Source organism: Carassius gibelio, chromosome A18, assembly GCF_023724105.1.
Source record: "Carassius gibelio isolate Cgi1373 ecotype wild population from Czech Republic chromosome A18, carGib1.2-hapl.c, whole genome shotgun sequence".
NCBI classification, from domain to species: domain Eukaryota; kingdom Metazoa; phylum Chordata; class Actinopteri; order Cypriniformes; family Cyprinidae; genus Carassius; species Carassius gibelio.
This window is the reverse complement of record NC_068388.1, coordinates 22,676,591-22,700,654: the sequence shown is the minus strand read 5'-3', so window position 1 is coordinate 22,700,654 and position 24,064 is coordinate 22,676,591. Positions and strand designations below refer to the sequence as shown.

Below are 24,064 nucleotides of genomic sequence, written 5' to 3'. Positions count from 1 at the left end.
TTCTTCTGTTTTATTTTCTTCATAAAATCATGCTTGAATCTCCTTTTCTCTGCTCTTGAAATTGTGTGTGGGTAGTGTGTGTTTTTTTTTTTTTTTTTTTTTTTTTTTATTGTGGGGGCAAAACCCAACCACATTAAAGTCAAAGTAAACAAAGCGCAACATTCATTACAGTCTCACCAACAGCTTCCTGTGTAAGTTGTGTTTTTAAGCTGTTGTTGCAAGGACCACAGCTGGGCTTTTTCCCCTCAGAAGCCCCTCAGTATTAAACAGTTTAAAACAAGAGCAAGTTCAGAGTAAAGCAATATTAATTTATGCATAATTACTAATGTTACACTAATGTTTATTAATCTGAAATACAAGTATTAACATATTTAGCTACAATGTATCATATTATAGGTTATTTTTCATCCAGCTATGTGTATCTTTTTCAGGTTTCTTGTTCTTCCTGATGTTTTTATTTCTTTAAATGGGGACCCTTGTTCTTACGCAAACAATTTAATTAATAAAAAAATTCATGCCTGAAACCCAAACATTATTATCATTTATTATTTTTTTTATTATTACATTGTATACAATTGTTTAATAGGTTGTTTAGAATAACATTTTACTTTACTTCTGCTTTTTGGATTTAAGACCAAATCTAATCACAATCTAACATAGATTTTAACATCTTTCACTTCTTCATTAGATATGCTGCTGGTAATAAAATTAGTTGTATTGGTGGTAAGGGGCAGATGTTGAACTGCAGTTTCCGTTGAGACACTGTGACTCCACCACAACTGAAGCAACAGGTCACTGTCTGTGCTGCTGTTAAGTCTCATGAAAAACTATTGAAGGTAAAATTCCATAATTGTTTGAAATTTGAAATTTATTTAATTGTAAAGTGCTCAAATAAATTTACGACAGACAATCAATTAATAAATGTTTATATAATGTCATCATGTACATTTAAACTAATTTCTAACTAATTAAACTGATTTCTAAATACACAGCTCACTTCAGATGACTCTCAGAATGTTTGCTGCAGATCTTCTTGTATTCAGCTCTATTATATCAGGTTGGGCTTTTATTTCTTGTTTGACAACCATGAAGTTAATTTTATTCATTTTATACGTAAACACATACACCTATATACCTATATATATATATATATATATATATATATATATATATATGTGTGTGTGTGTGTGTGTGTGTGTGTGTGTGTGATCCTTTACCACAAAACCAGTTTTAAGTCGCGTGGGTATATTTGTAGCAATAGCCAAAAATACACTGTATGGGTAAAAAAAACAGTTTTTCTCAATGTTTGAAAATTTTTGCAACCTCAGATTCCAGATTTTCAAATAGTTGTATAGGTATGTGTTTGTGTGTAAAATGAATACAATTAAATTAACTTATTTAAATGTGTGTGTATATATATATATATATATATATATATATATATAAGTCTAAATATAGCACATTTGTATTCCAGCTGCTTGGTGTCAGTCAGCCCTGAAAGTATCGATCCCCAAATCCCTCAACACCACCAGTGGCTCTTGCCTTCTGATTCCTTGTCTATTCAACATTTCAAAGGAGAGAGAAAACATTCTTGAAAGTTCACCAGAAGTAACATGGAGACGAGGATCTCTGTGGTCACTCTACGACACAGATGGTTTCACCATCGATCAACGTCAGAAGGAGCCTGTGATGGAAGTGGTGGGTGACCTACGAAAGAAAAACTGCACTTCTGTCATGAGGAACCTCACCAGCCTGCATTCAGATCGTTACTTCTTCAGGATTCAAGCTGAGAACTTCCAAGTGACTGAAACAAAAGCTGTGCAAATAAGTGTGTCAGGTAAGGCAGAGCAAATGTTTTAATAATACACCAAGATATTACCAAAAACCAAAAGTCTTTGAGTGGCATCAAATCTTTGTGTTTTGACACTATCAAAGAAAGGATTTTTAGAAATCTTGGCCAACTAAAAAGTATGAAAATGAAAAGTATGAGCCTGTACGGCACTCAATACTTAGTTGGGCTCCTATTGCCTGAATTACTGCAGCAATGCAGCTTGGCATTGAGTTGATCAGTCTGTGGCACTGCTCAGGTGTTATGAGAGCCCAGGTTTCTCTGATAGTGGCCTTCAGCTCTTCTGAATTCTTGGGTATGGCATATCACATCTTCCTCTTCACAATACCCCATAGATTTTCTGTGGGGTTAAGGTCAGGCAAGTTTACTGGCCAATTAAGAACAGGGATACCATGGTCCTTAAAACAGGTACTGGTAGCTTTGGCACTGTGTGCAGGTGCGAAGTCTTGTTGGAAAATGAAGTCTGCATCTCCATAAAGCTGGTCAGCAGCAGGAAGCATGAAGTGCTCTAAAACTTCCTGGTATACAGCTGTGTTGACCTTGCACCTCGGGAAAACACAGTGGACCAACACCAGCAGATGACATGGCACCCCAAACCATCACTGACTGTGGAAACTGGACCTCAAGCAACGTGGATTGTGTGCCTCTCCTCTCTTCCTCCAGACTCTGGGACTCTGACTTCCAAAGGAAATGCAATATTTACTTTCATCAGAGAGCATAGCAGCAGTCCAGTCCTTTTTGAAGTCTTCTGACTCTGTCTGTTGTTCAAGAGTGGCTTGACACAAGGAATGCGACAGCTGAAACCCATGTCTTGCATATGTCTGTGCATAGTGGTTCTTGAAGCACTGACTCCAGCTGCAGTCCACTCTTTGTGAATTTCCACCACATTTTTGAATGTTTTTTTTTTTTCATAATCCTCTCCAGGGTGCGGTTATCCCTATTGCTTGTACACTTTTTTTCTACCACATAAAAGTGTTCCTGTAGCTCAGTTGGTAGAGCATTGCGGTATTAAGCACAAGGTTGGGGGGTCGATTCCCCGGGAACACATGATAGGTAAAAATTTAAAGCCTGAATGCACTGTAAGTGACTTTGGATGAAAGCGTCTGCTATATGCATAAATGTAAGTGTAATTTTCCTTCTGTTCGCCTCTCTATTAACGTGCTTGGACACAGCTCTACAGCTGTCACATTCCTAGAACCAAGCCACTCCTGAACCAGAAAACACGTCAGAAGCATCTCACCTGGGATAAGGAGAAAAATAACTGGACTGTTGCTCAGTGGTCCACAGTCTTCTTTTCAGATGAAAGTAAATTTAGCATTTCCTTTGGAAATCATGGTCTGGAGTCTGGAGGAAGACTGAAGAAGCACATAATCCAAAGTCCAGTGTGAAGTTTCTGAAGTCAGTGATGATGCCATGATGTCTGCTGGTTTTGGTCCATTGTGGTTTATCAAGTCAATACAGCCATCTACCAGGAGATTTTGGAGCACTTTATGGTTCCATCTGCTGACAAGCTTTATGGAGATGCTGATTTCGTTTTGCAGCAGGACTTTAGCACCTGCCCACAGTGCCACAACCATTTCCAAGTGGTTTGCTGACCATGATTTTACTGCGCTTGATTGGCCAGCCAACTCACCTGACCTGAACCTCACAGAGGATGTGACTATGGGGTATTGTGAAGAGGAAGATAAGAAACATCTGACAAACAATACAGAGGAGCTGAAGGCCACTATCCAAGCAACTTGTGCTTCAATGATGCCTCAGCAGTGCCACAGGCTGATCGCCTCCATGCCACACTGAAGCAGTAATTCATACAAAAGGAGCCCCAACCAAGTATTGAGTGCATAATTAAACCTACTTTGGAGATCTTGAACATTTCTGTTTTGTAAATCTTTTTTTTTTTTTTTCTTTTTTTTTTGATTGATCTTTGAATTCTTTTTTTTTACATTTTTTTTGAGGTACTGAATGTTTTATTTTTCTAAGCTGTAAGTCGTAACCATCAGAATTAAAACAAAAAACTCTAGAATCTAGAATATAAGAAAGTTTGCTTTTTAAAATTGAACTACAAATAAATAAAATAAAATTTTTGAGATGCACCTGTATATGATCACTATGGTTACCGATATAGCCACAATTGCGGCAGCTACCAGCTCCTCGTTGGACCCCAGGGTCAGGAGTCGTAGCACATAAACACACTTAGAACATAAACATTGTCATATTTGTTTACTGACAACAGAACAGTGTGTAGTGAGAACGTGGGTGAAATAATGGTTCGATTATTATTGTGGTTCAGCCAGACCCAATTCTTTAGCACCAAAATAAACACGGCGATACACCAACAGGACCTGCTACGACGGCCGAGAGCTAAACGTGCTGCAAATGACAAAAAACATATGCAAATTAAGAGAACATCTTCATCAATTTGACAACTTGCACTATAAATACTCACAACACAAGAAAAGAAAGAAACATGCTAAAAAAAAAAACAGACTACATCGGAAATATTTAAGGGAACCGTAAAGTGACAAACATGGCTGGGACATATTTAATCAGTTTTTGCTCTGAAAAGATCTTTGTTTATTTTAATATCCTGGTCATACGATTCCTTAGCCTTTTTTTTTATAAATTAACCATGGATTTACTACTCTAACCATAGTTTAACCATGGTATTTGAACAACTGTGGTTATACAAATGGTAATCAATATGCAAAAAAGAGAAAAAAGAAAAAAATGTTTTGTTGGAGTAATTTTGTTTGTGTTCAGTATTTGCAGCTTGTTTTTGTATTTCGTCGTGTTGCGAGTATTTGCAGCACTTGTGCTGTCAAACTGATGAAGATGGTTTCTTAATTTGCTGGTGCTTTTTCTATTTGAATATGTTTTGTGAAGTTGGAGCGCATTGAGCTCTCTCAGCCATCGTACCTCGCCCCTATTTTGAAATCTTCACCCCACATGTATATACGCAACCTTGGCATTGACGATTGCGGGAAAAAAGTGAAGATGATACACAAGCATATTCAAACAAAAACCAACATGGATGGGTTGTGTGAAACAAAGCAAAATCAACGTTACTCACTTATCAAAAAGAAAAAAAGCAACCTCGGCGTCTGATTCAATCCCTTCCCACCACTGGAAAGCTCCTCCGATATTTACGCAGTTCCTACATCTTGCCTGATCATAAACCTTCTTTTTAATGTTTTGTTTCTCAAAAATGTTACTCTTTTCTCTCAAAATTAGTCTAATATGCTAATGATAAAAGCATCTGCTAAATGACTAAATGTTAATGTTATGTAAAATGCGTTCTGTGCACTCAAATTGAGCGCTCTATTCACGCTATCAGGACAAGACACACCCCTTACTGCTGATTGGCTACAAGTATGTTTAGGGACTCGGTCAGACACTGCAGTCAAAAGCGTGTTTCTAAAATCACTTAGTGCACGTTTAAGGAGCAGCGGGCCGGGTCACCACTATTTAGACTAATATACATTGCGGAAACCCTGATTAATCCTCTGTTTACCATTAGAGCCTTTCATCAAGACAGTGAGGGGGATGGATCAGATTACTTTGAATCTGGGGGGGGGGGTATGTAGATTAGGTCATGAGATCAGATCGGGTCGAGGGTCGAGGGTGATTGTTTTTAACAAGGCGGTCTATGCTGTAGGAAGTAGGGCAATGTATCACCAACAAAGTCATGATATGATACATATCACGATACAGGACTGCACTGAATTTGTTTACCTCAGTAGAATTTTGTAAAACTGCTGTTTATGAAACACTGAATACTTTAGGGCCAGTGCTATACGCAATTGACCTCTGCAATATGAAGGGCCTCCATAACTATACCACAGTACAATATAGATAATGGGATATGTTTAATGTTTAAAATGGGCACTCCCCACCACGTACGACATTCTGATTGTTTGCATTCTGTTTTTAAGCCCATAAATAATAATTTACTCATTCTTATAATTTTCTATTGTAATGTACTCCTATTAATATATATAAACATATTAACATTGATGGTAGGTTATTATTGCACAAATTAATGCACTCTCTACTTATACACTACTTAGTTCTAAACTAACTTTTTTGTATCTCTCACACACACACATGCTCAGTCACACGCCTTGTGTGCAATCAGACATTCACGAACAAACTTTTTAGCACTGCCCTGCATATTTTTATAAACTATAAATAGCTTAATCGCTCAAGAGCTACATTATCTTTTTCAACAAGGAGCTGGTAACATCATTGTTTCTAAAGGAATTAAAGCCACAGCTTCACTGTTAATAGAGAAATGCGACAAAACGGAGGTAATCCAGATGTGCACAGCCTCTCTCCTTTCTTTCTCTCTCTTGTGTGAATAAACACCTGATGAATTACAATGTTCGGAGAATAGAATATTGAAGTGGAGATCGCTAAACTGCAAGCTAACAGGTGTTTTCAGAAAGCTTTTAATTTCTTTTAGTAATTTCTTTTTTTTATTCACACCTAGATTTTGTAAGCTTCAACACAAACATACAATGCAAATGCAAACAAGTACACACACAAATATAAAATCACAAACACACACACAACATAAGCATACATGGAAACATACACTAGAAATGCAAACAAGTACACACACACACAAACATATAATCACCATAAGCATACATGCAAACAAACACAAACTAACAAATGCAAATATACAGACTAAAAATTACAAACAAACACAAATATGCACCCAAACTAAAACAAAACTAAAACAAAAAGTACACAAACAGACGAACTAATGTACAAACACAAACATACACGTAAAAACAAACACTCACACACACACACAAACATATATACATATATATATACACAGACATATATATACAACCACAAACATATATAAACATGCATACACACAAACACAAACATACAGCAAAACCACAAGCAAAAAGATATCGACTGACATACATGCAAACACAAACAAACACGCAAACGTGCACAAACACACACAAAAAAAGGAAACATACACACACGCACAAATAAACAACCCCTGCACTTAAACATTTCAGCTTTTATGGTGTCGCATACAAAACTTTTACAAATAAAAACTTTTAGCCTCACATTAGGTCTCTACAAGATGATGGAGAGCATCTTTACAACAGATTATTACTCATTTTAAAACGGAATTGTTATCCACAGCGTTTGAATGCAGCACATTTATTTTTCACAGTATAATGTTTTATTTTATTAATAAAATATCTGGTCTATATAAGTTTAGATTTGATCAAATAATGGACAGTTGAAATAATAAAATAATCAATAAGTCCTACTTATCATCCCCAAGCTGATGTGTCTGATGGTTTTTGACAAATATCTTACTGATACAGATGTGTTAAATATGTGTAAAGTACAATATAGTTAAAAATAGTTTAATAGTCTCATAAAAAACATTTAGGTACAAATAAAAATGTTTAGCATCACTATAAGATGATGGAAAGTAGTATGATTGAACAATGATGTACCTTTTGTTTTAACAAATAAGTTAAATAATCTTTCAAACCTAAAACCATGATGCTCTAAAGCAAAGATTAGAAGCAGTCCAAATGTTTACAATGATTTAAACAAATAATTGATATAACAAACAATTAAATATTTAGTCCATCTGATCACCCCAAGCTGATGCATCTGACGGTTTGTAATGACATTGATATCTCACTGATGCAGACGTGTTAAGATTTTAACTACGTGTTAAATATGTGTAAATTTCAACGTTACTGTTTTCAAAATGCATTATAAAACAAAACCTATAATACGTTGTATCATCTCATAAATATTCATAAGAACATTTTTTTTTAAATATAATATTTACTTATTAGTGGTTATAGCTTTTAACAGTATGATGATTTATAACACAATGAACAGATTGCATCCACTTTTACAATGGATTATATTTCTCATAGTTATAATGTATTATAAGTCTCATATCTTGCCATTTTTCTGATGCTACTTAAAGCGGTCAAAGAGCAGTTATAAGTAATAATAATAATAATAATTTAAAAAAATATATTTCAAACAGCCATAAGATCAAATATCAGATCAGAGGAATGTGTAATTTGACACGTTTGCTTTGAAAACTTTTTTATTGTAATATATCAGTTTGATTATTTTGATTGTACGCTTTATACAAATGATGATAAGTAACTCTGCAATTATATATCATCTAGCAGTCATTAGAGTATTAGTATGTCTGCTACTGTAAATATATGCCAACACTTTATTTTGATGGTCACAGATAAACTGGCTGTACTGTAAGTGTCTTTGCAAATACGTCAACTTATTGAGCATATTCTTGAGCATAATAATACTCTAATGAGAGTTATATGGCATGTAGTTGCTATGACAGTTTTTTTAATACCTTTAACAAGTTTCCTAAACTTTTAACACAGTTAGCACAACATCCGTCTGTGCAGGCTATACATTTAACACATTTCTTGTTGCTTTGATACAAAATGCATACAGTAAACACACATTTAAAATTTGTGAACTTCTTTTACAGACATGTTCAACCAAGACCAAAACAATGTAATTTTACAGTCAAATTTACACATGCCTTCACACTGTATGTCAGAACAGATAACATCATGTTCTAAGACTAACTTACAACTAACTTACAAACTTAGAAGTTTGGGCAGATTAGACCACATTTATTTATTTACTTTTTATTCTAATGTGGCTTTTTCTGTTCTGTAAATTTTGTATTTTCACATAATGACATAAATTATAAATAAATGACAAATTTATTTACTGCAGCAATTCTGTTTCTGTATTTTATTTTATTTTTTTACACAAACTGTACATTTTATAAAGCTACTCTGAGATGGTCATTAATTTTTTGTATTGAATTTCTGCAGCAAAAGAAACAAAATGCATGCATTTACTAAACTAAACAAAAGTTCAGAACAAAAATGTAGAGAGGCTTCAAAAGAAACTACAGTGCAAAACACAATCTATGATCAATACAATATACTGTCTATTGTATAAGGGCAGACATGACACATAAAATAATGCAGTTTCTGTAATTTCAGCTTATATTTATTTATATTTATGCAGACTTAAATGTTCCTGTTGGAAGAGAACGTGTTAGTGTTTTGAATAATTATTTGATTTTGAAACAAGTTTGCAGTGTTTTGTTAGACATAGTGTATTGTGTTAGTTTATTATTGTATTTTGAAGATTAGTTTTGGGGTGTAGTTTACAATGTGTGATTTTGAGCATGAAATTAACCGTTTAACCGTGTTTTAGGTGTGTTGGTGCGTTAAGAGTTTAGGAAACTTGTTAAATGTATTGAAAAAAACAGTCATAGCTATTGTTAAAAACTGTAAATCTGGTGTTTTATATTCACTCTTGTCTGATAATTTTCCGATATTGCATTATTCTGTAATTAGGGTTAAAGGGTTAAACTCTCAAAAGAACGACAGCAAAAGAATGGATTTTTATTGATCAATGAAATGGCAGTCGTTCTACGAGTTCCTCCTTAAGACTAAACAAATTATAGATCTTTTTGGTCATCTTTTTGGCCTGTCTAAAAATTGGGGAATAACACGGTACCATAAACCAAGCATGAAATTATTTTAAAAGTATTTGTGTTTTTCTGTTCGCTATGCAACTATTACACTTCAAACTTTTCTAACAAGACTCTGATAAGGCATTTCAAGTGAAAGGTGTGATGATTTGTGTCTTTTTAATTCAGTCCACACCAATACTTTGATACCGGTGTTTTAGACATCTGTCTTTTAAGTCTGATCCAGCAAACACGTCTTAATATTTTGTTCTTCTTTTTATGAAAATGCTCGGTAAGCAGTTTTTGTCCTCATGTATAGAAATATGTTTTAACATCATAAATTCCAATAGTTAGTTAGCAAATGGGAATGTTTATTACAGAGATAGGTCACATCAGAGCCGCATTCTAAATCGAATATTATATATTGAACGTTCATCTACCGTCATATTTAATGGTGCTACTGTGTCATTGTGAGATATAAAGAGTAACATTTTTCATAACCTTATTCTTTAAAACCAGAACAATTGTATATGTTTCCATGACTGCTTACTCTTTTCTTTTTGAATTTGTTTACTGCGGTTTCACCATTCTCATCTTATTTCCCCCCCAATTGTAATTGTTAGGCCTTATGCTTTGTCTCCTAGTTTTTACTGTCATGTTAGTACCTCTAGTCTGTGTTTGCATTTGTATGTTTGTGTGCATGTTTATATCTTCTGTGTATGAAGTGAGTGAGTGAAGTGACATTCAGCCAAGTATGGTGACCCATACTCAGAATTTGTGCTGTGCATTTAACCCATCCGAAGTGCACACACACAGAGCAGTGAACACACACACACACACTGTGAACACACACCCAGAGCAGTGGGCAGCCATTTATGCTGCGGCGCCCGGGGAGCAGTTGGGGTTCAATGCCTTGCTCAAGGGCACCTAAGTCATGGTATTGAAGGTGGAGAGAGAACTGTACATGCACTCCCCCCACCCACAATTCCTGCCGGCCCGGGACTCGAACTCGCAACCTTTCGATTGGGAGTTCGACTCTCTAACCATTAGGCCACGACTTCCCCCCAAAAAAAATAATAATAAATAAATAAAAAATGAGCATATTGAAAGTGACGTGACATTCAGTGACGTGACATTCAGCCAAGTATGATGACCCACACTCAGAATTTGTGCTCTGCATTTAACCCATCCGAAGTGCACACACACAGAGCAGTGTACACACACACACACACTGTGAACACACACCCGGAGCAGTGGGCAGCCATTTATGGTGCGGCGCCCGGGGAGCAGTTGGGGGTTCGATGCCTTGGGCACCTAAGTCTAGGTATTGAAGGTGGAGAGAGAACTGTACATGCACTCCCCCCACCCACAATTCCTGCCGGCCCGGGACTCGAACTCACAACCTTTCGATTGGGAGTCCGACTCTCTAACCATTAGGCCACGACTTCCCCTCGAAAAAAAAAAAACATCATGGTAAATGGACTGCATTTATATAGCACTTTCAACAGACCACATGGGCATCCAAAGCGCTTTTACAATTTGCCTCACATTCACCCATTCACACTCTCATTCACACACCGACTGCGGTGTCAGCCATTCAAGGCGCCATCCAGCTCGTCAGGAGCAGCTGGGGTTAGGTGTCTTGCTCAAGGACACCTCGACACTTGGTCAGGTGGAGCCGGGGATCGAACCACCAACCTTCCGGTTTGTAGACAACCTACATGAACCACTAAGCCACTGCCGCCCCTAAATCACCATGTATGTTTGTGTGTGTATGTATGAGTGTTTGTTTTTGCATGTATGTTTTTGTACCTTTGTTTATTTGTGTACTTGTTTGAGTTTGGGTGTATATTTGTGTTTGTTTGTTTGTAAGTTTAAGTCCGTATTTTTGCAATTGTATGTTTGTGTTTGTTTGCATGTATGTATATGTTGTGTGTGTGTGTTTGTTTGTGATTGTATGTTTGTTTTTGTGTACTTGTTTGCATATGCAGTGTGTTTATTTTGAGGCTTGAAAAATCTAAGCGTGAATAAAAATAAATGTAACTAAAGAAAATAAATCAACAAAAATAAAACATCTTCCTACAGCATAGACCGCCTTGTTAAAAACAATCACCCTCAACCCTCGACCCGATCTAATCTCAACCTGAACATCTGTGAAATCCCATTCACCAGCTCTATATTATATATTTTTTAAAAACACGTATAAAAATATTATCTTCAAGAACTTTATCTAACAATCCACCCGATGCCCCTATGTAAATTCTCCAGATGTTTGTCATTAAAAAAGGTTCAAGAGGTTTCACATCCTTTTCACCAGTCATTGATCTTTTGGCTAAACTTTATCAAAGTTCACACTTGTCATAAAATAGTTTAAATTGATACCCTTTGATCACTGAACATGATCTGTTTTTAACCACTGGACTTTAGCTGACACACAAAACCAAAGTTCACAATGCAAGATCCCTCAAAACTCATTATCCTGCAAATGAGTTACAACCCCAGAAAACCCTTTATATGTTTTACTTTTTTTGTTTTAAAATACGGTAAGATAAGTCACTATTTTTCTTTTCTAACTAGTAACAAACTCTAAATAGTTTTTCAATTGCAATGACAAGATTTTGACTGTCACGTACTGTTTAACAAACATATCTGATACTTTTTTGTTAGTTTGTTTTAGATAGATGGTCAGTACCCTACTTTTCTTTTTATTTAACTTGTAACCAACTCTATCTAGTTTCTAAATTGTTTTAACAACACTTAAATACATACCTCGACCCGTTTTTACTCTTTTCTGAAAAAAAAAAAAGTTTCTATTTCCTTTATGTTTTAATGTTTTTCTTGAAATGTGTTGTGTATGTAAAAACTTTAAATAAAAACTTCCCTTATCTCCTTTAATAATCTTACCAGGTTTCACATTTTAGTTTTCAAAGGCCCCCACAAAAAAAAAAAGAAAAGAAAAAAAAAGAAAAACACATTCCCCAACAAACATAAATTCCTTTAGATCATTGGGATGGATAAACAGGAACAGGTGTTTATTGCCATAGCATTACACATTTATAGTTGTATGCATTAATAAAGAACCCTTTTCATTAGTAAGGTATCTTTACATGTTTAAGTAAAAAGGTTTTTAAAAAGCAGTCTTATGTGGACTAATTTCGTTTTCTCCCACCCTCTCTGACACACACACACACACACACACACACATACATCACATGCACACAGACTTACTTATAAAGTCAGTTTCATAAATGGTAGATTTGTCTAATTTGAATCTGAAAAGTAAGACTGATAACCACTTGGTTCACTGTTAGTCAAATTAGCTCTTAAAGACACTCTTAACATAATGGCTATTTTTATTAAACTGACCCCAGCTCAGTAAACTTTCACAGAAGACTATTATGATTTATTTGTGTCTTGATTTTGATTAAATTGATATTTTGTAGTTAAAATGTATTGTCATACATGTAATTAATTAACCAAATGTAATTAATCATGGATGTTACTTGATTTCTTTTTCATTTACTATTCTTAGTTTTTATACAGCCAGTTTAACTTATTTAAGACCCTGTCTGTAAACAAATAAAATGAGATAAAAAAAAATTGCAAAATTATATTTAAGAATGATTTTAATTACATTTTAATGAATGTGACAATTGCCTCTGTGGACTGTTGCAACCGTCCCTATTATGGGGTTCGCTGCAACATTTGACTGTCTATTTAAGAGTTGTTGTATATTATATATTGTATATTATGACACATGTTACAGCAGTTTGGGTGAGTAGCTGAAAGATGTGGCTTTACTGTATAAACATTTTGGCTTTCCAATAAAAAATGCCTCTGAGAATCTGAAGGAAATGCAAAACATGTTTCAATCATCCCCACTCTCCACTAAATTTTTACCTTCTGCTGCAATATGTATCTTAAAGTATGGAAGCTTGTTAGCACAGGATTTAAAAAAATCTGACCATTTTCTCACAATCTTAAATTTATATATATCATGATTAAAAAAAATTACAACAAACAATAACTAAAAAACTTTTGATTTTGGTTATACTGCAGACATGCAATAAAGTTAAAACATCTGTGACAACTGCACTTACAGTTAAGAGAATGTTAAGACTGATTGGAAAAAAGCTTTCTATAAATTAATACCATTACTATGTTCTCCTCTCAATATTCTGGTAGATTCCTTGGCTGAGCCGGATGTGACTGTGCCGGTGCTCAGGGAGGGTGAGGAGGTGAATCTGACCTGCACTGTTCCAGCTCCCTGCCCCAGTCGCCCTCCAAATGTAATCTGGGATCCTGCATTAGGTGGTAACGTAACACAGAGGACACAGATGAATGCTGATGGGACTCAGAGTGTTTCTGCCATCTTGAATTTCATCCCATTGTTACACCATCATGAGCTGAAAGTGAACTGTGTTTCTATTCAAAATCTACACAGAGAGGACAGACCCCTGCTCAGCCACAAGATGGTCATCCTCAGTGTGGAGTGTGAGATTTTAACCAAACACAGTTTGTAGCTTTTTTTTTTTTATTGTTGTTTGTTTTGAAAATAGCCTACACACTGTTTCTTTTTTTTCCTGCCCCAGATCCTCCGAAGGAAACATGGATCTCTTTCACAGACTTGGTCTGGCTTGGTGATAATGTGACCCTCACCTGTCAAAGTAAAGCCAACCCTCCTGCGGTCCACAGCTGGTTCATGAAGAGAGCAGGTTTAGAGGAAGAATTGGGCATCTCACATGTGATTTCTTTCACTGCTTCCCATGATAACACTGGGGAATACATTTGTGAGGCACAGAATCTATACGGTGCAATGAACTCCACAAACTTACAGATCAATGTCCTAGGTCAGTCTGTGCTTGAAACTATAGAGTTTCACCATTATTACACTTCAGTTTTTCTCAATCATTTTGCCCCAAGTCTTGAATCAGAACACTTTTTCAGTAAGTTTAGATCTCTCCAAAATTGTTAATTTTAAAAGTTTTTATGTTTATGATCACTAGACACATTTCTTAAATTCATCACATCGTGAGCACAAAAGCAGTCTATGTGGGATAAAATCTGGATCATTAAATAACAATAATAATTGTAAAATGACAATGGAGGCAAATGATGTCCAAGTGGTGATAAAAAATATTAAAGGGCTTAATATCGGGCCCTGAGGAACACCAGTGAATACAAAACTGTTCTCAGACCTGTTACCACCCAAATGAACTGGTGATGGTCAGTAACATTTTATTTTAGATTTAAATCAGTTTAAGGCTGTCCTCAAAAAGCACTATCAAGATAAGAAAGTAAAAGTCTATGATCCTATTGAAAGAGGAACTGAGATAGAGAAGGAGGAGGACAGATATTGAGCCAGAATGAGATGCCATTAACAAGTCTTTGGTAATTTTGTGCTTACTAGTTAACTGTGGCAAAACAGAGAAACAAATAGAGACATAATTAGCGTAGCTGCCATTCCAACCAAATAAAATTAATTAGTTTAACACAAGCTAAAGAATAATAATGTGCATTTGATCAGATATGACTGCAGTCACAAATTATGAGATGCATTATTTGAATGCTTGGTGAAAGAGATGTGTTTTTAATCAAGATTTAAACAGAGAGAGTGTGTCTTAACCCCAAACGTTATCAGGAAGGCTATTGCAGAGTTTGGGAGGCAAATGCAAAAAAGCTCTACCTCCTTTAGTGGACTTTGCTATCCTAGGAACTACCAAAAGTACAGCGTTTTGTGACCTTAGGGAGCGTGATGGATTGTAGCGCGGTGAAGGCTAGATATGTATGCAGAATCTAAACCATTAAGGGCCTTATAGGTAAGTGTTGTGAGTTCGTATGGGTAAGGAAGAGGACAAGGGGTCGGCTGGACTGCTGACGTATATTTATTAACAGAAATTAAACAAACGTTTTCAAACACCATATGGTGACTTATTTTGCTGCGTTCACTCGGTGCTTTCGCTTTCCGGCTTTCCTATTTCGACTCCCGTCAGCAGTCCCACTCTCTCTCACTTGCTTCCGTCTCTCCTGGCGTTTTATACCCTCTCCACGCCAATTACTAGAACAAGAAACAGGTGATAATAATTTCTGCCCAAACCACTCACTTACCGCTCGTCTCCTGATCCTCTCTCCCGCTGCAAACTTTGCTAAACCACGCCCCCCCTGCCACATATCCCCCACCGCCCGACTCAGGCCGGGGAGCCGTCCCCCCATTCCTGGAGAGGAAGTCAGCCACCGCCATCTGAACACCCGGCCTGTGGATCACCTTGAATTTAAAAGGCTGAAGAGCTAGATACCAACGAGTGATCCGCGCGTTGGTATCCTTCATGCGGTGGAGCCACTGCAGCGGAGCGTGGTCTGAACAGAGGGTGAACTCCCGTCCCAGGAGATAATAGCGGAGGGTGAGGACGGCCCACCTGATGGCCAGGCATTCTTTTTCAATGGTGCTGTACTTAGCCTCTCTCTTTGAGAGCTTGCGGCTAATGTACAGCACCGGCCGTTCCTCCCCCTCTATCTCCTGGGACAGGACTGCCCCCAGCCCCCTGTCCGACGCGTCTGTCTGCAACAGAAAAGGGAGAGAAAAGTCAGGAGAGTGTAATAACGGCCCGCCACATAGAGCAGCCTTGACCTGGGTAAAAGCCTGCTGACACGGCTCCGTCCACTGGACCGTATCTGGCACCTCCTTTTTAGTGAGGTCAGTCAAGGGGCTGGTGAGGTCCGAATAATTAGGAATAAACCGCCTATAATATCCCGCCAGCCCCAAGAACTGCCTCACCTCCTTTTTGGTCTTGGGACGTGGGTAGGTCGCAATAGCGGCTGTCTTATCAATTTGGGGACGCACCTGTCCATGCCCCAAGTGGAAGCCCAGATACCTTACTTCCACTCGCCCAATCGCACACTTCTTTGGGTTGGCCGTGAGGCCCGCTCCTCTCAGCGACCTTAGAACAGCCCTCAGATGCTGCATATGCCGCTGCCAATCATTACTGAATATAATGATATCATCCAGGTAGGCAGCCGCATATGCCGCATGGGGCCGCAAGATTCTATCCATGAGGCGCTGAAAGGTTGCAGGCGCCCCGAACAAGCCAAAGGGAAGGGTAACAAATTGGTGTAAACCAAACGGCGTTGTGAAAGCGGTTTTTTCTCGGGATAATGGAGACAAGGGGATCTGCCAATAACCCTTCGTTAAGTCCAATGTCGAATAAAAGCGAGCCGTGCCTAACCGATCAAGCAACTCTTCAACCCGCGGCATTGGATACGCGTCGAACTTCGACACAGCATTCACCTTGCGATAATCCACACAGAACCGGACTGAGCCGTCCGTTTTCGGAACTAAAACTATCGGGCTCGCCCAGTTACTGTTGGATTCTTCTATTACCCCCATGTCAAGCATAGCTCCTAATTCAGCCTGAACTACTTTTTTCTTGTGCTCAGGTAAGCGATACGGCCGGCTGCGAACTACCACGCCCGGCTCGGTCTCGATATGGTGCTGAATTAGGTTAGTATGGCCCGGTAGGGGCGAAAAGACATCATTAATCGTTAAATCAGTGAGTTGGCACGGCGAGAGGTGATCTCCACCTGGAGCCAGGGCGAGAGATTGTGGTTTGAGACCTCTGGCCCGAGATCATCCTCCCCCCAATCACCGTTGCCAACATCACTGATTCCGCCTCATTCCATTTTTTAAGGAGATTGAGATGGTAAACCTGATGCGCCCCGTTCCTATCGGAACAAATTCTCCCTTGATAGCCGCCACAATGTGTGGAGTTTTGTTCTCAAGTCCAGTACGTATTGAATTTCGTTTTTGCCCTGAGATGGTCCCTCCTCCCAAGTTTCTCTCAGAACGTCAAGCACCCCCCGGGGCTGGCGTCCATAGAGAAGCTCGAAGGGGGAAAACCCCGTGGAGGCTTGTGGGACCTCTCGCACAGCGAATAACAAGGGATCTAGCCACCTATCCCAATTTTTGTCGTCTTCCTGAACGAACTTACGGATCAAGGATTTAAGAGTGCGATTTAATCGTTCGACCAGGCCGTCCGTGTGTTGGTGATAGAAGCTCGTTCGAATCGACTTAATGCCCAACAATCCGTATAGTTCGCATAGCGTACGTGACATAAACGGCGTGCCTTGATCAGTAAGGATTTATTTTGGAACCCCCACCCGGGAGATAAGACGAAACAGGGCATCCGCAACACTTTTAGCCGAAATGTTGCAGAGGGCCACAGCTTCAGGATATCGTGTTGCATAATCAACTATGACTAATGCAAAGCGATGTCCTCGTGCCGATCGCTCTAATGGCCCGATGAGGTCCATACCAATTCTTTCGAAGGGGGCCTGCATTAATGGGAGAGGGCGCAACGGCGCTTTTGGGGCGGCCGGTGGGTTCACCAACTGACATGCCGGACAAGACGCGCACCACCTGCGCACATTGTCATGAATGCCCGGCCAGAAGAATCGGGTCATGAGGCGATTTAGTGTGGCTGCCTGTCCCAAATGGCCCGCCATAGGATTAGAATGAGCCGCATGGAAAAGCATTTCCCTGCGGCTCTTTGGAACTAACAACTGGGTTGTATTTACTTTTGTCTGAGCGTCTTGGGTCACTCGATACAACCGGTCTTTTAAAATGGCAAAATAGGGATAGGAGAGCGGAAGGGCTGGTCGGAGAGGCTGGCCATCGATGGTGCGGACCTGCTGGAACGCATGTTTTAGCGTCTCATCCTGAGACTGCTCCAGGGGAAAGTCATCGTGGTCCGAGAGAATTAGTCTCCCGATTCCACTCGGTTCCCCTGAAGCCGGCCTCAGCGGTCCTGGCTCAGTTTCCCCCACCTGCACCCGCGCGGTCCCCTTCCGTGCCATATTTCCCCAAGAGGCATCCGCACATAACAACCCCAATAAAACTGTAAACGCGGGCCAATTCGTCCCCAAAATGACTGGATGCCGGAGGTGGGGACTAACCGCCACCTCCACACTATGTTTTTGTCCCCGAAATTGAATCAAAATTGGGACGACCGGATATTCCACCACATCCCCGTGTACACACCGCACCTTAACCACACGGCTTGTTTCCAATGCCCCGGTTGAACCAGGCTTTGATGGATTGAGGTTTGGTTGCATCCTGAATCCACCAAGGCCGGGTATGTACCCCCCTTGATACTCACGGGAATTTGGTACTCGCCAGCCTGACCGGGGGTGGCCCGTGGGTCGTCCGGGACCCGGACCATCATCTCCACCTCCATCACTGGACACCTGTCCACGAAATGCTCCGGGTCCCCGCAATGCCAACAGGCCAGCCCAGACCTACCCGCTGCCCCAATGGCAGGGAGTGGAGAGGTGAATTGGCGTGGAGAGAGCGGAGAGACGGAAGTACTGTCCCCTCCCGCAGCCCCGAGGCCCGCCCCCCTGGGCGGGGCCCTTGTATACGCGAAGCGGCCTTGGTCCGTCCCGCTCCGCCCCCGGGGCGGGACACGAGGAGGGCCAGGTGGACAGGACCTAGGGAGAGGGACAGGGCGAGAGAGAGAAGGGGGAGAGAGAGAAGGGGAGAGAGAGTTAGTAGGTGGGGGTGTTGCTCGCGGTGGAGGACCGCGAGGGGGAAAAAATTATGTCCGCAAGCGGCGTGGAGGACGGGCTTTGCATGGCGGCGGCGTCGGTCCGTCTTCCTTCCCGGGTTTCGGCACCAGTGTTGTGAGTTCGTATGGGTAAGGAAGAGGACAAGGGGTCGGCTGGACTGCTGACGTATATTTATTAACAGAAATTAAACAAACGTTTTCAAACACCATATGGTGACTTCTATTTTGCTGCGTTCACTCGGTGCTTTCGCTTTCCGGCTTCCGGCTTCCGGTTTCAGGTTTCGACTCCCGTCAGCAGTCCCGCTCTCTCTCACTTGCTTCCGTCTCTCCTGGCGTTTTATACCTTCTCCACGCCAATTACTAGAACAAGAAACAGGTGATAATAATTTCTGCCCAAACCACTCACTTACCGCTCGTCTCCTGATCCTCTCTCCCGCTGCAAACTTCGCTAAACCACGCCCTCCCTGCCACAGTAAGTAATAATCATTTGTAACTGATATGGAACGTAACTGGTAGCCAGTGCAGAGATGGTAAAATTGGGGTAACTACCTGTAGCTTGTTTATTGAAGATGCTGGACAACCACCTAGAAGTGCATTACAATAGTCCAGTCTAGAGGTCATGAATGCATGAACTAGCTTTTCTGTATCAGAAACAGGTAACATGTTTCGTAGCTTGGCAACATTTCTAAGATGGAAGAATGCAGTTTTTGTAACATGGGAAATTTGGTTTTCAAAAGACAAGTTGCAGTCTAATATAGCACCCAGATTTTTGACTGTAGAGAAAGTAACAGTACATCCATCTAGTTGCAAACTGTTATCTACGAGATTCTGTATACTGTTTTTTGGTCCAATAAGTAATATCTCTTATCTCTTGTCTTATCCGAATTTAACGTGAGAAAATTATTGGTCATCCAATCTTTAAAATTTTTAACACACTCTGTTATCTTAGATAATTTAGAACGTTTATCTGGTCTCGTTGAGATAAATAGTTGAGTATTATATTTTCTAATATTACCATGGGGCAACATGTATATTGACAATAGCAGAGAACCTAGGACAGATCCTTGTGGCACTCAATATTTTATTGGTGATAAATGAGATGACTCCCTATTTAAATACAGTAAATAAAATGGTAGCGATTGGACGGGTAGGATCTAAACCATCTTAGAGCCTGCCCTTGAATACCTGTATAGTTTTGTAATCCATCTATGAGCATGTCATGATCTATGGGGTCGAACGCAGCACTAAGGTCAAGTGAAAATAGCAATGAGACGCAGAAAATCTTCATAGAGATCTTTTTTTTTTTTTTTTTTTTTTGCAGGAAGGAGCACAATTGAGCAGACTTTTTTCAAAAAATTTAGACATAAATGGAAAAATTTCAAATGGGCCTTTAATTTGACAGTTCACTAGGATCTAGTTGTGTTTTTTTTTAATAAGAGGCTTAATAACCACCAGCTTGAATGGTTTTCGGACATGACTTAAAGATGAGAAAGGTTCTTCAGCTACAGGTAACAACTCTTTCAGTAATTTACTGGGTACAGGATCTAATAAATATGTTGTTGGTTTAGATGAAGTGATAAGTAGAAATTCATTACTATTAAAGTCGTAAAAAATCAGTACTATTAAACGTTTATGGAATATTTGAATCAGGTGGCGTCTGGTTATTTGCTAATCTAGCCACTGTGCTAAATAAAAACCTTGGATTATGAATGAGTTCATGGATTTGCTCGACCCTGGCAGTAGCTGGACATACTGTTTTAAAAAATAATGTGACGTACCTCAAACTCAAGACACAGGCAGCAACATACAGGAATTGTTAACGACTCTTACCATACTGTAAATCCATCTCCTGAAATAATTAAAATAAAAACTCTTTGAATGAGAAGGTGTGTCCAAACTTTTGGTCTGTACTGTGTATATATATATATATATAGAGAGAGAGAGAGAGAGAGAGAGAGAGAGAGAGAGAGAGAGAGAGAGAAATTTAAATTTAGAGTTAAATCTTAATACTGCTCCTTTGTTTTTGCAGGCATATCCTTCACTGCTTTTCTCTCAATTTTGGCAGCTTTATCACTACTTATATTTGCACTTCTTGCAATGACTATTGTTATGATTTACAGAAGGTAGGATCTTACTACATTTAAAAAAATTTATTATATATTTTATATATTATTTGAGATAATGTTTTCTTTTTTGGTTATGCAGGTGTAAAGAGGCAATCATGAGTGTAAGTATGATTTCTGCCATGCTACAGTATGTTCTTCATGAAGTTATATATATATATATATATATATATATATATATATATATATATATATATATATATATATATATATATATATATATATATATTAGATTTTTTGTATTGTGCCTGTTTGAGAATTATCACAAAACTATCACAATAGGCGTTCACAGCTAATTTATCAATGCATTTCAGGAAACGAACCAAGATCAGAACATTTATGCCAACATGTCTGCAAGTGCAGTGAAAAATAAGCAGCTCCAGTCAAAGCCAAATGATGAGAAAACCTGTACCATTAACCCTGTATACGCACTCAAACATGATCTCCACGACGAAACCATCTACGCAAACTGTTGAAGTGAAAAGTAGTTTGTTTAAAACATCCATTCATTGATCCATTCATTGATCACCACTGAACAATTAGTCTCTGGATGTCAGTAGTGATCATTTGAATCAGTATTAGCTGCATATACATGAATAAACTTCTCAAAAGTCATTTATATCTATTATGTTCAGAATCATATCCTCGCTATTAACTTCAAATAATGAAAGTTCTCCAGTACCTCAACACCAAATGTCAGTGAACTACCTGTATCTTCATTTTTAATTTTTATGTGATATAATTCTCTTCATGCTTTTACAGATTTTAGCGGATGCAGTGGTTTGAATTTATTTGAATTTATCCGTGTTAAATAAAATAAAAATAAAAAAACACAGCTTTTCACTTCATAAGATATTAAATAATAGACTAGAGTTAAATACAGTATTTAACCAGCTGCTAACATGCCCCATGTCCTTGTTGTGTTGTCAGACAGCCAAATGCATGGGTTGAGTATGTTTGGACTATTTAATTTGTGTTTTATTAATTGTCTGGAATGTTTATATATATATATATTATTGAGTTATTGTGCTGATATATTCTTGTTATTTCTTTTGTTATTTTAAAGTATTTAAACATCTTGCCAAAGGACTGCAGTTGAGAATTAGCCAGCTGGCTGACACTGCCAAATTTTAATCTTACAGTTTTTTTTTTCAATCGCTAACAAGCGCTTAACCATACTTCAGATACTTTTTCTAAACTCTTAACACAGACTAACACCTGCAAAACACAATTGGCCAAATGGATAATTTTCTTCTCAAAAACACATTTTGTTAAATATATACTAAATCTTCATTTCAAAATAGAACACATCTTTCTCTGCACACACCAACTTTACCAAAACACTGGAAATCTGACTCAAAATTTAATTATTCTGTCAAAGAATAACACTTGTTTTCACCTCAAAAGGTACATGCAGTCAATCAAAGTACACCAGGTTTCAAAATACTGGCTATTGTTGACATTACAAAAACTGCATAGACTTCAGTCTCAGTTTTACAGGTATTTGGATGCAAAACATGCAATTCACTGTTTTACACTAAATTTCTTGGTTAGGAACTGTATGTCCAAATCTACAGTAATGTTCACATTCAAAAGCATTGCAGTAAAAAGCTATTTTTTTCCTTTACTGTTTACTGCAGGAGGTACAGTATAAACACAGTATGATAGAACAGAAAATGTTTGACAGTATTGCTTACAGTGAACAAAATATCCATGAAACACATAAGAGCATTCTGAACAAAAAACAACAACAGCAAAAAGCCCAGATAAAAAAAAGGGGGGGGGGGGGGGTAAAATAAAAACAATCTCTCACTGCCCCTGCACCTCTCACTGCTCCTGCTCCTCTCACTGCTCCTCTCACTGCCCCTGCACCTCTCACTGCATCTCTCACTGCTCCTGCTCCTCTCACTGCTCCTGCACCTCTCACTGTATCTCTCACTGCTCCTGCTCCTCTCACTGCTCCTGCTCCTCTCACTGCTCCTGCTCCTCTCACTGCATCTCTCACTGCTCCTGCTTCTCTCACTGCTCCTGCACCTCTCACTGCTCCTGCACCTCTCACTGCCCCTGCACCTCTCACTGCCCCTGCACCTCTCACTGCTCCTGCTCCTCTCACTGCTCCTGCACCTCTCACTGTATCTCTCACTGCTCCTGCTCCTCTCACTGCATCTCTCACTGCTCCTGCTTCTATCACTGCTCCTGCTCCTCTCACTGCTCCTGCTCCTCTCACTGCATCTCTCACTGCTCCTGCTCCTCTCACTGCTCCTGCTTCTATCACTGCTCCTGCTCCTCTCACTGCTCCTGCTCCTCTAACTGCTCCTGCACCTCTCACTGCATCTCTCACTGCTCCTGCTCCTCTCACTGCTCCTGCTTCTCTCACTGCTCCTGCACCTCTCACTGCTCCTGCATCTCTCACTGCTCCTGCACCTCTCACTGCTCCTGCTCCTTTCACTGCTCCTGCACCTCTCACTGCATCTCTCATTGCTCCTGCTACTCTCACTGCCCCTGCACCTCTCACTGCTCCTGCATCTCTCACTGCTCCTGCTTCTCTCACTGCTCCTGCTCCTCTCACTGGGCCTGCTCTTCTCTCTGAGCCCCTTGCCCTTACTCTTGCTCGTCCATACATTACAGTGTTTGTCTTTTTCTGTTTCTGTTTCCAAAAATATCACTCTTCAAAATCCTCCTTTTATTGTATCAATGTAATAGAAAAAAATAACCCCTACCATTGAGTCTAAGCCAGATTGGAATCAGTTGTGGTTGGCCCAATTTACACAACATAAATCAGCTAAGATAAATTGTTTTTGAACTGATATCATCGCGGAAGCAGAGGTTTTTATACTGTATCTAAGGTTTGGAAGATTGTTTTTGCTATTGTGGGATGTTGTGTGTTAACATTTGTAAATACTACAAAAACGATCCATAATTTTGTTGGGAGGTATAGCTTGTCTGTTCAGAAAATGTAAGCATTGTGGAAATGTGTTCAATGACTCCATATTGTGTG

General features: G+C 39.1%; 1 protein-coding gene across 2 annotated transcripts; it reads left to right on the top strand.

Moving 5' to 3' along the window:
* The first annotated feature begins 670 nt into the window (after positions 1–670).
* LOC127934251 (sialic acid-binding Ig-like lectin 13) lies at positions 671–22,853 on the top strand. Of its 2 annotated transcripts, none has more exons than XM_052531513.1 (8): positions 671–836; positions 993–1,057; positions 1,475–1,837; positions 13,569–13,877; positions 13,976–14,233; positions 20,973–21,066; positions 21,149–21,170; positions 21,381–22,853. In XM_052531513.1, the coding sequence occupies exons 2-8, from the start codon at positions 1,003–1,005 to the stop codon at positions 21,540–21,542; spliced, it is 1,263 nt and encodes a 420-aa protein (XP_052387473.1). In that variant the 5' UTR covers positions 671–836; positions 993–1,002; the 3' UTR covers positions 21,543–22,853. The 2 variants fall into 2 exon arrangements, with proteins under 2 accessions (XP_052387473.1, XP_052387471.1); XM_052531511.1 differs by having other exon boundaries at positions 13,569–13,898.
* Positions 22,854–24,064: the final 1,211 nt, after the last annotated feature.

What these genes read in the sequence shown, in the direction of transcription:
- LOC127934251 (XM_052531511.1), top strand. Translation starts at nt 1,003, where the DNA reads ATGACTCTCAGAATGTTTGCTGCAGATCTTCTTGTATTCAGCTCTATT. An exon ending in ATTCAGCTCTATTATATCAG is followed by an intron (nt 1,058 to 1,474) that starts GTTGGGCTTTTA and finishes TTTGTATTCCAG; the next exon opens with CTGCTTGGTGTCAGTCAGCC. An exon ending in ATTGTTATGATTTACAGAAG is followed by an intron (nt 21,067 to 21,148) that starts GTAGGATCTTAC and finishes TTGGTTATGCAG; the next exon opens with GTGTAAAGAGGCAATCATGA.